The sequence below is a fragment of the Chelonoidis abingdonii genome, chromosome 6 (assembly GCF_003597395.2).
Source record: "Chelonoidis abingdonii isolate Lonesome George chromosome 6, CheloAbing_2.0, whole genome shotgun sequence".
NCBI classification, from domain to species: Eukaryota; Metazoa; Chordata; order Testudines; family Testudinidae; genus Chelonoidis; species Chelonoidis abingdonii.
The window spans coordinates 49,482,556-49,499,828 of record NC_133774.1 but is presented as its reverse complement, the minus strand read 5'-3'; the positions used below and the strand labels follow the sequence as shown (position 1 = coordinate 49,499,828).

The following is a 17,273-nucleotide window of genomic DNA, read 5'->3' as shown; positions in this document are numbered from 1 at the left end:
GTGGTTCACATACTTGGGATTTCTTGGGCAGGATATATGCTTCATACACTATGCGAATTTTTCTAAATCATTCATTATAAATTACCAAAAGTCTCCTTCTTATAAATCTTGAAAAATAAATGTTTCTTTATAAAATATTATTAACAACTCACCTGATTTCTCAGACATTTCCTGTTCTGCTGCTTGACTGAATTGTGATAGATTAGGTGAATTACTGTTATTGGCACATAAATCTGTGTTTTGTCTGGTCTCCTGAAGGTCTTGTCTTATTCTTTTAGTTTGGATTGTTTCTGTTTCAAGTAATGGTAACGTTACAGGAGTATTATTCTTTGCAGTTCTTTCTGCTTCACTTTTCTCAATGCAACATTTTCCAGTGCTTTGCTCTCCACTTCTCTCAGCAGTCATTCCCTCATCTGTTTGTTGAACAAAAGGACTTAAAATATCTGTGCCATGACTCTCATGACTTTCAGAAACATTAGCTCTATTAACTGATTGATGAAAATTAATGTCAAAGTGTTTATGTAGCATAGGCAAAGTACTTCTATGATATAATTATCTAAATCTTTGGAAATATTTTTGCATTATGAACATTTTGTTCACTATACAATGAAAACTGTAAAAATTGTATCAATCAGGATTCAAAAATTGTTCTGTGAAAATGTAGTGTTTTAGTCTGGTTTCTCTTTAAAGAAAAATTCTTTAACAAAGAGTGCTTAAGAATTTCTTCATTTTCATTACTTTAATCAATATCAATATTATAGTTATATTTTGATAGAAACAAAATAACTACCAGGGGCGCGGCTGCAAAAATGTCCAATCAATTAATTTTGCACACCTGGCAATATTTCTGGAATGCAATTCATGCATTGCCATTTGTGTATGCTACTGTATATGCTGCACATTTTGCACTACTCTAAAACATCTATTACAAACTACAACATGCCTACAAAGAATGCCTAAAATTGTATAAAAAATAAAACTTTTCACCTGATTTTTGGGAAGTTTCCTGCTCTGTTTCTTGGGTCAGCTGAGATGGATGAAGTGAATTCTTGTTCATACAACTAGTGGAATACAAATCTGTGCCTAAGCTGATTTCCTGAAGGTCCTGTCTCTTTCTTTTCACTTGAAATGCTACTTTTTCATGTAGCTGTAAAGCTGTAGATGTGTTAATCTCTGAATTCATTTCATCTTCAATTTTCTCCGTGCAGCATCTTCCATTGCTTCCTTCTGTGCTTAGCATCATCCTCATTCCCTCATCTGTTTGATGAACAAAAGGCCTTAGCACACTGATGCTAAAATTCTCAGGACTTTCAGAATCACTAGCTCTATTAACAGCTGCTGAAAATTCATGCAATGAAAGTATTTCTGTACTTGTTTGAAGTGTTTGTAAAGTACAGTTATCTACATCTTTAGACACATTTTTATAAATGTTTTGATTCTCATTGTCAATATACTGTTCAGATAGGACTGTATAGCCTGAATCAGTGAGGTTTACAGTTCCCTGTGGTGAAAGTGCAGTTAGGCTTTCTGATTCTAGCCGGTTTCCCTGTAAAGAAATATCTTCAAAAAGAGGTAAAGAGTGTTTTAAACTTTGTTCCTCCTCATTAATTCTGTCTCTTTCGATATCAAAGATAATTTGATCTTTGGAGTTTTCCAAAAAAAGAACTTGGTCTGATGGTCTATTATTCTCATTGTAAATGATATTTTCTTCAACAAAGTGGATACCACTTATTCTCTTAGCTACAGTCAGACTCTTGTCGCCCATGCTACCATCTTTATTGTGGTTAAGACAATGGCGTTCATTATCCTGATTCATAAAACATTGCTCTGCAGTCACAAGAGGCACACTGATTTCTTTACACAAAGAAAGTACTGGGTGAGAATCAAGTTCTGTTAACTCAACATTCTCAGACTGCTCTGTAGATGCTTTTACTACAGGAATTGAGGATTCAGTGCACAGTAAACTAGTTACCTGGTCTGTCATTATTATTGAAGGTTTGTTGTTGCTTCCACAAGTCTTCTCCCTTTCTTTTGAAACTGGAGTATCACTATTACAGAAGTCATGTTCTTTTTGAATTTCTGCCTGTTTGGGTATGCTGGGCTTTTCCCCTACTTCACAAATATCATCTGAACTATAATTATGATGTACAGAGGACCTAGTTATTCTTTTTGAGAAAGAGGTATTAACTGTGAGCCCAGTGTTATGTCCAACATGAGGGTCATATGTTTTGTGGCTTCTGCTTCTTGTTTTGTCTCTAGATGTATCTGAAGGAGACACAATTGTCTTGTACTCACTGCCATTCTCGATAGATACAATCTTTTTTGCAGTTCCTGCTGATTTCTTTGTCTGTGTTGGAACCAGTCTTGTATCTTTTGAGTTTTTTTCATTCAACAATCTTTGATCCTCAAAAACTCTGGAGATGGAACCTTTGGCATTTCTTATTGAATTCTCTTTGCTACTTTGTTCAAAGTTGACAAATCCTTGCTTTGATATATTATTATTATTACGAACACCTGAATTGTGAACTGTGCTCTCTGAATGTACTTCCAACTACAAAAACAAAACACGATTGATTTAATTTTCTGGTAGATTGCTTTGTAATATTTCATTCTAGGTTGCTGCTTCAACTGTATAGTCAATGCTACAAGTCACAAAATATGGTAGAACTCAACTGGACTTGTCTTAGTGATTATTTCACATCTGGTGATCTGCTTGGAGCAGAAACACAACAAAAACTAAACTAAATGTTGAAAGCATCAAGGACATTATCAAAAACATGTTTTCCAAATAAAGGGTCTATTTTTGTATTTATGATACTCTGTTCAGTGAATGCTTATCATCAATAAAATATAAAACAGTGTTTTAGGATGTAAGTTAAACAGAGAAAAAATGAAAACACTTATATTCCAATACAGTATTTCTGAGAATGATAGTCTCTACCAAGGTAAATTACACAGACATTTACCATAACACATAAAATTATAGCAAGTAAGAAAAAAGGTCTTTCCACACCTCATTATATGCTAAAAATATTTTTAGTCATGAAATGTTTAGTATGTACTGTTTGGGAAGAGCATTTCAGAAATGCTCTACCTTTTTACTATACTTTATTGTAGAACAGCAAATGCATGACTGTTCACCACCAAATGACAATGATTGTTCCTTAAGAAAAAAAATTACCTGATGCTGATGTGTGTCATTTATTCTTTGAGCATTTAATGTACTCTCTACATCCTTTTTAGCTGAAAGGAAAATGAGAGATTGAAAGTATCAATATCAAAAGAAAAATTACAATTCTCTGTTTTACAGGCACGGCATCCTATGCTCAGAGTCTAGCTCATAGTGAAACCTAACAGCTATTTGCTATCTGGAAATAACAAAAAAACCCATAAGGATCAAAAAAGTTAGACATTAAAATCATGAGCTCAGATCTCCAGTTGTACCAGAAGTCTGCCTGGTACAGTTGAGGAGAAGAAGGAGTAAATGTGGCTTTAAGCGTCCTGATTCCTGAGGAGGTTGGTAGCCTGTCTGACCCTCAGTGAAATTTAAGAGTAGCCACAAGGCTTCTCTAAGTTACACATGCTGCACTGGCCCTTTAGAGGCCATTCTGAAGCCAGTGATAGCTGGTTCACAAGTTGCTCAAGTCATGCCGCTTCCACCCCCAGCATGCTTTGTACACTGGGCAGAGGAAGGAAATGGGATGGTGTAAAAGGCAACTCATCAGCTCTACACCTGCCAGGGATTGCCTCTGAATTAGTTTAATTGCTGGCTGGTTGTTTAAATCACCTTTCTGGCCACCCCTTTGTGTTGCCAGAGTGGCATAAGTGGGCTGGAATAGGGGCCATGATCTGGCTCTAGATATTTATGTAAATAGATCAGGCACTAAAATCATAGCATATAACCACTGTGATCTTACATTCCAGTATTTACAGCTTTATCAACAGTTAAAAACAGTCCTTCTAGAGCTGGGAGCTTTCTCCTAAGGCATATGTAAAGTTAATCAGGAGAGGAATAAAAGACACACATTCACCTTCTATCGGTTACTAATTAGTCACACAACAGGACAGAAAAACGTACAGAAGGAATTCTTTGTACAGAAAACAGGGAGAGTGTAAAAATTCTCATGTGTTCAAAAAATTTGAAATTCAAACCACATAACAGTGACTACTTATTGGCTATGAAACTGGTTTCAATAAAGTTCAAGTAACTGAAGAATTTTCATGGTGACAACCACGTCTCCATGGCCCACAAGCATCATGAAACTTTGCACTAAGATATTCTACACTGAAAGTCAATACCTGACTGAGACACAGAATGAGAGATTACTCACCTAGTGCAGTAACTGGAGTTCTTCAAGATGGGTGTCCCTATGGGTGCTCCACTTCAGGTGTGGTTGCACTCCATGAGTCTTAGAGCTGAGATTTTCTGTAGTGCCTGTTCAGCCCATGCATGTGCTCCAGATATCCTCATGCCCTGTACCAAGGATATATAGAGTTGCATGGGCAAAACGGCCTCAGTTCCTTCTCTGCCATGAAGTCCTATAAGACAGAACTCCAAAGCAGAGGGGAAGGAGGATGGGTATTAGAGCACCTGTAGGGACACACATCTCAGAGAATTCCAGTTACTGCATGTGACAGAATACACCCCTGTATTCACACTCTACACACTACTGTAATAATCTTTGTATAAAGTACAAAGCTGCCTTGTAAGGTATCATTTGAAAACTCATAATTTGCTGATCAGTATTGTCCTGGTGAAATATGCGTGGTAACATTGTATATGAAGTTATAAGATTCCCCTGGGTGGTGTTATTAACACATGTTCCAAACCCCACAGCTCTGCTCAACAAATGGCTGGCAAACAGGTCTGTCCTAAACAAAGAAATGTGTGCTCTGCTTAATTTGCATTTAAGCAATAAACAGAGTCATCAAGCAGGAAGGAAAGACAAAGGAAGTTCAAAAAGGTGGGGAAAAACAGCAGGGAACATCCTTCCACATAGATTCTTGGTCTCCTGATGTCCAGCTGGAAATATTTTTCAAGAGGGGGACTGAAACTATAAAAAGGAAAGACAAACATCCCAAGATATCCCTCTCTCTTTCTCCCTGCCTATCACATTCATTACACATGAAGAGAAAAAGGAAGCAGATATTGGACTCTGGGAGAGGGGTCCTGACCTGAAACTTTTGGCAGTAATCTGGTGAAGCATATGGTAAGAAACTTTGCTTGAATCTAATATAGTTTGTTAGGTTAGACATTAGTAAACATCTTATCTTTATTTTTCTTGTAACCATTTCTGACTTTTATGCCTCATTACTTGTATTCACTTAAAATCTCTCTTCATAGTTAATAAACATGTTTTACTGTTTTATCTAGCCCAGTGTATTTAAATTGAAGGGTCTGAATAACTATTTGAGATAATAACTGGCATATTATTCCCTTAAAGGAATAATGGATTTAAAATTTGTGTACTGTCTAAGAGAGATTGGGCAGTACAGAACATGTATTTCTATGTTCAGTCACCCTGCAGTATAACCAAGGCTGGTGAGAGACAGAATGTAACCCAAGTGTGACTGGTAGGCTGCAGTTACACACAGACACTCAGGGTGTGATTTGCATGCCAGAAGGCTGTTTGTGAGTGGTCCAGGTGGGAGCTACTTCACTAAGGCACCCAAGGTTGCAGAGCAGGGGTAACACAGCCCCCTACTGGTCTGGATTGTACCTGGTATGTCACATTGCACAAGCAGAGTAACCTCTCCTCCTTCTTTGAGTAGCATCCCTATGGATGCTCCACTTCAGCTGACTTCCAAGCAGTATCACCTGAAGGTGGAGGGGGGCTTTGTAACGGGATCCAACACTGAAGAAAGGACTGCCATAGCAACAGTCGCATCTGATCTAGTGTCATTTATCAGCATGTAGTGTTTGGAAAAAGTGTACACTGAAAATTTCAGTATTTGGAAAAAAAATTCACAGCCATAGAGACAGCTTGGGAGATTGCTGAATGGGTCATTACTCTTGAAAGGGACTAAATATTAGCAGTTTGATGATGAACAAGAATATAACAGGAAGCCCACTTTGAAAGTCTTTGGGTGGAAAATGAAGATCCTTTGGATCTGTCTGCAACTGAAGTAAACAGTGAGGGAGAGTTTCTGAATGGTTTAGTTCTGTCCAAATAGAAGGTTAACGCCCTTCTAATGTCCAAGCTGTGGAGGGCAGCTTCCCCTCTAGGGTGGCAAGGCTTTGAAAAGTACACAGGAAGGCGGATAGCTTGATTAATGTGCAAATTGGAGGATATTTTAAATATGAACTTGGGATGTTGGCACGGCAATATCTTTTTATCCTTGAAGAAAATTATGAAGAGAGGACTACCCATTAACCTTCCTAGTTCTCCAGTCCTGTAGGCACAAATGATAGCTACTAAGAATGCTGTTTTCTCAGATAAATATAGCAGACAACAGTTAGCTAATGGCTCATATGGAGGTTTCATAAGACAAAAAAGGACAAAGTTCAAACCTCATAGTCTAATTTGCGGGAAAAGATTACTCAATCCCTTGACGAATCTTCTTGTCATGGGATGAGCGAAGACTGAAAATCCTTGCACAGGGGAATGAAAGGCTATAACAATCACCTAATGAAGTCTGACAGAGCTCTCAGAAAGACCTGACTTCTTTAAATCCAACAGGTAATCAAGAACCCCAGAGAGGGAAGTATGAACAGATGAAAACTGATGCTGGGTACACCAATGGTGAAATCGTTTCAATTTCTGAAGGTAGGTATTTCTAGTAGAGTTCTTTCTGCTTTTAATAGGATCTGTTTTACCTCTGCTGAACTGGAAACCTCTATGCCCAAAAACTATCAAGGAGCCACACTCTCAGTTGGAGGATGGTCATTTTGGGGTGGAGAGACTGACCAGAGTCCTGGGACAGCAAATGGAAAATGGTTGGAAGCTCCAGCACTGGAAAAAAGCAAGATGAATCATGTAAGGGTATCAGACCTGTCTCAGCCAAGCTGGTGCAACTAGAATGGCTCTGTCTTGTTTGATCTTGTTCAATGCCCTCAGAACCAGTGGTGTCAGCAGATATGCATAAAGAAGGCCCAGGGAAAAAGGAAGGTGTCTCCCAAGAGTAAAAGACCCAAATCTCTTCTCAAACAGAACTTCTTGCATTTTCTGTTGGCGGCAGTCGCAAATAGGTCCACTTCTGGAACCCCCAAGTCAGGAATATCTGTTTGAGGATTTGAGGTTCAGCTCCCACTCATAATCCAAGGAGAAATGTCTTGTCAGATCATCAGCCATGGAGTTCTGTATGTCTGGAAGGTAAAAGGTTGAACTGAGAATGTGATTGCACCAGTTCTGCAGCTTTATTGCTTTGGCACAAAAAGAAGGGGATTTCACCCCTCCCTGAGGATTTATGTAGAACATGCAGGCCACTTTGGTAGTCATGATTTTGATGGATTGTCCCCTGATTAATGAAAGGAAGTGAATGCAGGCATTTCTGACTGCTTGTAACTCTGGGAGGTTGTGCAATGACTAGGGGAACAGCAGGAGCAGGCTTAATGGTCGAAGCAGCATTTGGACATAGTGGTTGGAGCCAGAGTCAAGCCTAGTGGCTGGAGCCAGAGGTCAAAACTGAAAACAGCGTCAGGTACCAACCCAAAGGTCAGAGCTGGAGACACCAATGGAAGTTAATGCGGAGAAGCAGGAATGTGACTTAGGGCAGGACAGCAGGAACTGGGAGTAGACAGGAGTCTGGGACAGGAACCGGCAGGGAAGCAGGGCTCAGGAGTCAGATAAGCACAAGAGGTCTATAGTAGCAGCCAACCAGGGATTCCTAAAGTTGCTTGGACAACTTCCTGTTGGCTCTTCCTGCTTTATATAGAGTACCTCAGCCAATTGGGGAGCTGGACTTTTCCCCCAACTGGGAGCTTTGGGGGTGGGGCCCTCTGCAAGTTATTTCCCTGGTTAGTTAGGTGAGCTGCTGGGAGGTGGTCATGGCCTGGACTCTGCCTGGAGATCTGTGGGCCATGGTTTGAGGCCTGTGATCCCCTACAGGTTGATATGAAGGACAGACTCTTGAGTCTGGCTTGTGGATTGGCTGAAGCCTAGCACAGGAGTAACTCTGCATCGTCATAGCCTGATAATTTGCCATTCTAAACTGGAGTGTCACAGAGGAGAAACTTTTGTGCCTAATGAGGTCAAGGTGTCTATGTTGCTGTGTAGGGTTTTATTATTTATACTAGCCTATTGGAGGGGAGGAAGGATCTTCACCTGGTGCTGACACTACCAGCGAACATGGAGTACCAGAAAAAACATAATGTTTGAGAGAGCTTGCTGACCTTGGTACCAAGAGATATTCAGCACCCATTAAGATCAGAGACCCTGGCTCATCAGACACTCACAAGTCCTCAGAGAATCTAAATTCCTGCAGCACTGGGTGAATCTGCACGTGATTGATGCAGCAATCCTGGCAGTCAGGATGTCAAAGAGTTTATGAGACCTCTCCTGTATCACCATTGTCTCTGGGTTTGTCTACACTACAAAATTAAGTTGACTTTATCTAATTCAACCTCGAACCTCCAAATTAAGTCAATTGTGCGTGGCCACACACTATGCTCATTGTCTCGAGGGAGTGCGTCCTCACTAGCAGTGCCTGCACTGATGCACAAAGCAGTGCATTCTGGGAAGCTATCCCAAAGTACAACCTGCCGCAATGTGTTCTGGGAAGTTTGTGCAGTGCCTCATGGGACCAAAACAATGTCACAGAGGAGAATGGGAACATTGCATTGGCATCTGTAGCAGGGTGACGACTCACCGATGCAGCACCTCCTGCTGGTTGTCCAGGGAATTAGCTTTTCCAGTTCCGAAGCGCCCTCTGCAGGCTGATATTCCACTTGCCGCTGGCTGCCGTGTCCCTCCCGGACCCTGGTGCCCCTTTACGTTGGGTGCTGCCCCCTGGCAGTACCCTCATAGACCCTCCTCGGGGAACCCCCAAACCCCTTTCCCCACCTCGCCTCAGTGGCTACTGCCAGTCACCATTTAGCCCTTGTTCACTGGGGAAGACTGCAGTCTGTAAAGGCCACTCATCATTGGCAAGTGGGGTTTCTACCTGCTGCCTTTACCTACCCCAGGGTACCCCTCTGTAGCCCCAGTACCTGTCCAGGCCCTTATCAAGGCCTGCAGCCTGGGGGTTCTCCAAGCTGGAGCTCTTGAGCTCCTCTAGCCTCTCCCCAGCCCTGCTCCACTCTAGTTACCTTTGTCAGCTCTCAGGCAGCTAGGCCCTTCTCCCTCAAGAGCTAGAGGGAGAGTCCTTCCAGCTCCTGGCCTCCCTGGCCTTTATAAGGCCAGCTACAGTCTGACTGGGCATGGCCCCAGCTGTGGCTGTTTCTCCAATCAGCCGAGGCTTGCTGCTTTCCCTAGCAGCAGCCCTCACGCAGCCTCAGCCCTGTCCCAGGGCTGATTTCAAGCCCTTCAGGGCAGGAGCGGGTGACCACCCTGTTACACCATCCCATGATGCACTGTGCTCCCTCCCTCATATCAACGGCAAACAACCCAGTGGTTTTCGCGCCTTAAAATGGCTGTATGTACGCCATAACCCCAGAAACATGGAGTCTGCTCAGTTGTGCACTCTTGCTGTGAGCATCTCAAACACCTTGAGCTTCTCCTACAGTATTTTCAGATCCGAAGTAGGGTCCACCATGCAGAACATAACAATGTCCTGCAAGCAGCCCTGCTGCAAGCCATTGAAAAAAACAATTCACAGTTACTGCTGGCAGTCACAGAGCAGTTGCACTCTGTTGAGCACCATTTCTGGTCCTGTGAAACCAGCACTGACTGGCAGGACTGCATCGTTTGGCAGGAATGGGATTACGAGCTGTGGCTACAGAACTTTCAGATGTGGAAGGCCTTCTTCTAGGAACTTTGTGCAGAACTTTCCCCTGCCCTGCAGTTCAGCAACACAAAAATGAGATCTGCTTTGACAGTGGAGAAGTGAGTGGTAATTGCTTTTGGAAGTTTGCAATGCCAGACAGTTACCTGTCAGTGTGGAATCAATTTGTAGTAGGTAAATCAACCATGGGAGCTGCTGTGCTCCAAGTGTGCAGGGCCATTAATCGACTTCTGCTACAAAGGGTAGTGAGTCTGGGAAATGTGCAGGACATAGTGCATGGTTTTGCCGCAATGGGGTTCCCTAATTGTGGTTGGGCGACAGATGGCATGCATATCACCATCTTGGCACCAGACCACTTTGCCAAAGAGTACATAAGCAGAAAGGGATTCTTTTCAATGGTGTTGCAAGCGCTGGTGGATCACAGGGGGTGTTTCACCGACATCAACGTAGCATGGCTGGGAAAGGTTCATGACGTCTGCATCTTTAGGAACTCGGGTCTTTTCAAAAAGCTGCAATGTGGGACTTTCTTTCCAGACCACTAAATGAACATTGACAACATTGAGATGCCTATAGTTATCCTGGGGGACCCAGCCTATTCCTTGCTCCCATGGCTCATGAAGCCATACACTGGCTATCTGGACAACAGTAATGAACAGCTCAACTGTGGCTGAGCAAGTGCAGAATGGTGGTTGAATGTGTCTTTGGTCATTTGAAAGGGCACTGCAGAAGTTTACTAACAAGGTTTGACCTTAGTGAAGAGCCTCCCATGGTTATAGCTGCCTGCTGCGTGCTCCATAATATCTGTGAAAAAAGGGGGAAATTTTTCTGCAGGGGCGGGCACCTGAGACAGATCGCATGGCAGCCATTTTTGAGCAGCCAGATACCAGAGCAATAAGAAGAGTACAGCAAGAGGCACTGCATACTTCAAGGCTTTGAAAAGCCATTTCAGTTATGGGTCCCAGTAATGTGAGCTGCTTGTCTGCATTTTGCTTTTCCTAAACCTTCACCTGCATTGTATCACTGTTCCTGTAAAGCCAACATCCCGCCCTGCCCAAGCCCACTGCTTCTACTCAATAAAGAACATTTATTTCTTGAATCCATTTACTTTATTTAACAAACATAAGTAAAAAGGGAGAACAGAAAAAAAAGGTAACCTTGGGGAAAAGGGGTTGTAAACTTGAAACGGGAGAAACATTTTCAGATGTGTAACAAAACACCGCATTCCAGACCATCAAAGGTCTGTGAATAGGCACCTTCTGTTTGTTGTACCCTCCTCCTGAGTCAAGTGAAAGGGATAATGGACTTTTCACCCACGCCTTATGGAACGCTTGGAGGACGGTGATTCTGTGCCAGGCAATGCTGGCTGGCTGTCCACCAGGGTTTTCAGAGGGACTCTATCCTTCTGCTTCTGTTCCTGCAGTTCAACCAGATGCCTCAACATGTCTGCTTGGTCCCTCATAATCCAAAGCATCTTATCCTGTGCCGCATGCTCTTGCTCATTGGAAGCTTTCCTGCTCCCTATGTCCATGTCTAATTTCTCAGATAGTGAAATCCTCCACACTCTCAGCTTTGTGTCAGCTGTCCCAGAGGCGTTCATTCTCTCGGTGAACATGTCCTAACGCATTCCCTTTCTCCTCCTTCTAATCAGCGAAAGTCTTCTTTCTGGTGTTGACGACATGCTGAAGGACACATTTCCAGCTGTTAGTCATGGGAAAAAATAAAGGAGCCATTGTACATGAATAAAATGTTTCCATTTTGGGCATCTGACGAAGTGGGTATTCACCCACGAAAGCTCATGCTCCAAAACGTCTGTTAGTCTATAAGGTGCCACAGGATTCTCTGCTGCTTTTCCATTTTGATTGGGGAAGGTCCCGGACGATTGGAAAAAGGAAAATATAGTGCCCATATTTTAAAAATGGAAGAAAGAGAACCTGGGGAACTACAAACTGGTCAGCTTCACCTCAGTCCCTGGCAAAATCATGGAGCAGGTCCTCAAGGAATCCATTCTGAAGCACTTGAAGGAGAGGAAGGTAATCAGGAACAGTCAACATGGATTCACCAAGGGCATGTCATGCCTGACCAACCTGATTGCCTTCTATGATGAGATAACTGACTCTGTGGATATGGGGAAAGTGGTGGATGTGAGATATCTTGACTTTAGCAAAGCTTTTGACACGGTCTTCCACAGTATTCTTGCCAGCAAGTTAAAAAAGTATGGATTGGATGAATGGACTATAAGGTGGTGTGACGGACTCAGGCCAGAAGGATATAAAAGGGTAGTGGAAGGCAGGTATATCAGCCTTAGAATGAGCAGGTCCCTGTTCCCTGGATACAAGGGCTCCAGGCCAATCAAGACACCTGATGCCAATTTAACCAGTTAAAGTCGTTAGGCTAATGCCAGCACCTGACCTCAATTGACTGACAAAGGGTCAGTTAAGGCTGTTAGGCTAATGGAGATAGATGGAACCAATTAAGGTCCCACTCATAGTGCTTTAAAAGCTCTCCTTTCCAATTCTCTCGAGAGGAGCCCAGGTGAAAGGAGATGGAGGAGAGGAAGCATTACTGAGCCCTGAGATAAGGGTGAAGCTTGGAAAAGGGGAGCACGGGGAAGTGGCCCAGGGAATCAAAGCAGTGTCAGTGGAGGAGGGAAGCCACTAACAGCTGCTATCATTAGGGTACCTGGTCTGGAACCCGGAGTAGAGGGCGGGCCCAGGTTCCTCTCTCCCTCCCCCCCCCCCACATGATCTACAGAGATCCCTTTGAAAGGGAAAACAGACTTTGGTCCAGGCAAGAGACCAGATGGTGCCTATGGAGCTCTAAGAAGCAACAGAGACTGTGGGTATTCCACCTTCCTACCTCCCACACCGGTCTGTGATGAAAATAGCTCAATAAGCTGCCACACTGGGAAAGGGAGGTCATACTGAGGGCCTTAGCAAGCTTCTGAGGCCACGATATCCGCCAGGAAGCACGGGACCCACCAATACAGGCTCGGAGCTTTGTCACAGTGGATAGAAAGCTGGCTAGATTGTCAGGCTCAGCTGGTAGTGATCAACGGCTTGATGTCTAGTTGGCAACCGGTATCAAGCGGAGTGCCCCAGGGGTTGGTCCTGGGGCTGGTTTTATTCAACATCTTTATTAATGATCTGGATGATGGGATTAATTTCACCCTCAGCAAGTTCATAGATGACAATAAGATGGGGGAAGAGATAGATAGGCTGGAGGGTAGGGAGAGGGTCCAGAGTGACCTAGACAAATTGGAGGACTGGGCCAAAAGAAATCTAATGAGGTTGAACAAGAACAAGTGCAGAGTCCTGCAATTAGGAAGGAAGAATCCCATGCACTGCTACAGGCTTGGGACCGACTGGCTAAGCAGCAGTTCTGCAGGAAAGGACCTGGAGATTACAGTGGATGAGAAGCTGGATATGAGTCAGCACTGTGCCCTTGTTGCCAAGAAGGCCAACGGCATATTGGGCTGTATTAGTAGGAGCACTGCCAGCAGATCAAGGAAAGTGATTATTCCCCTCCATTTGGCCTTGGTGAGGCCACTCCTGGAGTACTGCGTCCAGTTTTGGGCCCCCCACTACAGAAGCGATGTGGACAAATTGGAGAGAGTCCAGCAGAAGGCAACAAAAATGATTAGGGGGGTGGAGCACATGACTTATGAGAAGAGGCTGAGGGAACTGGGCTTATTTAGTCTACAGAAGAGAGGAGTGAGGGGTGATTTGATAGCAGCCTTCAACTAACTGAAGGGGGTTCCAAAGAGGATGGAGCTAGGCTGTTCTCAGTGGTAGTAGATGACAGAACAAGAAGCAATGGTCTCAAGTTGCAGTGGGGGAGGTCTAGGTTGGATATTAGGAAACACTATTTCACTAGGAGTGTAGTGAAGCACTGGAATTGGTTACCCAGAGAGGTGGTAGAACCTCCATCCTTTGAGGTTTTTAAGGCCCGGCTTGACAAAACTGTGGCTAGGATGATTTAGTTGATGTTGGTCTTGCTTTGAGCAGGGGATGGGACTAGATGACCTTCTGAGGTCTTTTCCAGCCCTAATATTCTATGATTCTACCTGTGGGGAAGGTAGCCGCAAACTCTGCCTTCCCCAGAACTGACAGCCAAATGCGACCAGCCATCCTCATCACCAATGAGGACAGGAAGAAGATCATCATGGTGGACGTCACAGTGCTCTTCGAAAACAGGATCCCAGCTTTCCATGATGCCTGATCTCAAAAGCTGGAGAAATACACCCCTCTGGCCGATGCCCTGAGAGCTAGGGTCTATGAGGTCCAAACTCACACTCTGATCATCAGAGTCCTGAGTGCATGGGACCCTGGTAACAAGTGAGTGCTGAGAGAATGTGGAGTTGGTTAACATTATGCGCGGCTGATGTGGCAATTTATGGTATTGGACGTCATCAGGTGGTTGAGGGACATCTACACAGAACACATCACCGGACTTTGGCAATACCAGGAAGGATGAACTGGAGTGTCGATGAGAAGCACAGCTGGGAAAGTAACTCAAATACTTTCCGGATGAATTCTTTTTTTCTCTAAATGGACAACCTATCCTAAATTCTCAATTACGAGGGACAACCTTCATTCATTGATATATTTTGCTTTCTACCACCAACTCTCTGTATAACTTTTTTCATGAGTAATGTATCCGAATACATGGATGCTAAATATTTAAACTGTATTATTAAATTCATTCACCTAAATTGGGGTTATTGCTGATTATGCACTATATGTATCTTATGACTTTAAAAACAAATGTATTTGTGGATAATCTAAACACTATACTCAGATGTACAGACACACTTTTCTCAGCCTATGCATTTTATAATTTTTTTAACATTAGCTTTAATAACATTTTTAGTCTATATACTGTTCAAATAGACACAAATGATACACAACTTAGACATGCTCAGAGTTTATCACCTTATCATTTTATTTCATCTCATGCATGCATGTTAATGAAGGCAACCAACAAGAGGACTGTGCTCCAAGTCCGCCAGTACAGTGGCTCTCAACCAGAGATATCTTCCAGGGGGTACATCAACTCATCTAGATATTTGCCTAGTTTTACAACAGGCGACATAAAATGCACTAGGAATGTCAATACAAACTAAAATTTCATACAATGACTTGTTTATACTGATCTATATACTATACTCTGAAATGTAAGTACAATATTTATATTCCATTTGATTTATTTTATAATTATATGGTAAAAACGAGAAAGTAAGCATTTTTTCAGTAATAATGTGGTGTGACACTTTTGTATTTTTATGTCTGATTTTGTAAGCAAGTAGTTTTTAATTGAGATGAACCTTGGGGGTACACAAGACAAATCAACTCCTAAAAGGGGTGCAGTAGTCTGGAAAGGTTGAGAACCACTGTGCTAGTATATCAAGTGAGCGAAGTCCATAGAAGTGTTGGCTATAAGTAAGGGAATGTGACAATGGGATTTCTGTTGTTCTCTATCTAATAGTAATGAATATGCCAGAATAGCTCATTCCTACCTGATGTTGAACCTCTTCTAGATTTAGTTATAGAACTTTCAAGCAGTTTCTTCATACGCTGGTCAGTAGCTTCATCAAAGGCACACTTTCCCATCTCATTTTTGAATAACGGATCAGCTCCATACCAAAGCAGTAACTCTGCCACCTAGAGGTAAAACTTTTCAGATACTTTTTCATCTAATATTTTATTTTCCACTCCTCTCTCCTCATATATTCTTCTCTGTGGTGTACACAGAAATACCTGCCACTAGTGTTAAAATACCATTAGAGTTTCAAAATTCCCAGCAATGGAATTTACCAAAACCAGTTATTGCGCCCCAAACATTCCTCTAAATACAAGTTTGTTCCAAAGCATTCCATTTATTTTTTTCATTTTCATTGCTTCAGTGAATAACCAGCTGGCCTTCTAAAATCAAGGTCCAGTAATAGAGTGTCTTGTTAACATGCTATTTCTTAAATTATTTTTAAAAGGTTAATGTCATGATTAAGGCCATTGTAATTCTGTCTAATTTTACTCATTATCCAATAAGCGTGTGTAGAACAATTATTTTTAAGTATTAGAAAATTTGTAATTTAATGATTTCCTTTTTGGGACTTACTCCTCCCTCCCTCACTTCAGCACAAGTGGGGTTTTGTTTCTCTCTCTCCGCATATCCAAGAGGCAGTTTAGTTCTTGGACTAGGTCACACCCTCTTCTAGTCACTAGGAGACCACTTTCTAAATTCACAGTTTGCAGGTAATTCTGTCACTGACCCAGTTCAGTCTCTGCCTCTCCTGTTCAGCTAATGGTGAAGGAGAATTTAGGGCTTGGCTACACTGGAGAGTTGCAGCGCTGGTGGTGGGTTTATAGCACTGCAACTTAATTCACCGTCCACACTTGCAAGGCACATACAGCACTGCATCTCCCTGGCTGCAGTGCTGGCTGTACTCCTGCTTTGCCTGGGGTATAATGATTGCAGCGCTGGTGATGCAGCACTGCTCCACCAGTGTGGCCACCAAAAGCGCTGTAATTGGCCTTCAGAGGTATTCGGAGGTATCCCAGAATGCCTGTTCAGCCACTCTGCTCATCAGTTCGCACTCTGCTGCCCTGGCCTCAGGTGACCCGCCCTTTAAATCCCCCAGGAATTTTAAAAATCCCCTTCCTGCTTGCTCAGCCAGGTGTGGAGTGCAATCAGTGAATCTTTCCAGGTGACCATGCCTCCACGTGCCAAACGAGCCCCAGCATGGAGCAATGGCGAGTTGCTGGACCTCATCAGTGTTTCGGGGGAGGAAGCTGTGCAGTCACAGCTGCACTCCAAGCGTAGGAATTACGATACCAATGGGCAGATATCAAGGGCCATGCTGGAAAGGGGCCATGACCGGGACGCGGTGCAGTGCAGGGTTAAAGTGAAGTAGCTGCGGACTGCCTATTGCAAAGCCTGCAAGGGAAACCGCCGCTCCGATGCTGCCCCCACGACCTGCCGTTTTTACAAGGAGCTGGACGAGATACTTGGGGGTGACCCCACTGCCAATCCGACGCCGCCCCTTGTTCGTTGGTGGGTACAGTCGGTCAACGAGCGAGAGCGCCACAGCCAACAAGCCCCCGCGCCAAAGTCCAGGGAGGCCAAATGCATGACTGTTGGGCCGAAGATTACTCTGCTGGAGGCTTCAGCTCCGCGTGGCGAACCAGCAAGCCCTCTTAAGCCGATACTCCTTCAACACCTGGGAGGCGGTCGGCAAATTCACGAGCTGATCCCACAGGACTCCCGATCGGAGTTAGCCCCCTCGAGAGGGGAAAAGGGGCAAGAACCTCACTGAGCCTCGCTGGACTCGGCAGATTCGGGCGGCTAGAACAGGTCGCTTCTGGCATAGCCATTGAGCGCAATCCTGGTTACAG

General features: G+C 43.5%; 1 protein-coding gene across 1 annotated transcript in view; it reads right to left on the bottom strand.

The window, feature by feature from the left end:
* The window catches only part of ANKRD31 (ankyrin repeat domain 31), a 131,736-nt gene that overhangs the window by 52,182 nt on the left and 62,281 nt on the right, over positions 1–17,273 (bottom strand). The window contains exons 12-15 of the mRNA XM_075067009.1: positions 15,398–15,542; positions 3,182–3,243; positions 988–2,551; positions 153–413 (exon numbers count right to left, since the gene is read on the bottom strand). Of these exons, the coding sequence (XP_074923110.1) occupies positions 153–413; positions 988–2,551; positions 3,182–3,243; positions 15,398–15,542 (2,032 nt within the window). The remainder of the gene's footprint in view (positions 1–152; positions 414–987; positions 2,552–3,181; positions 3,244–15,397; positions 15,543–17,273) is intronic.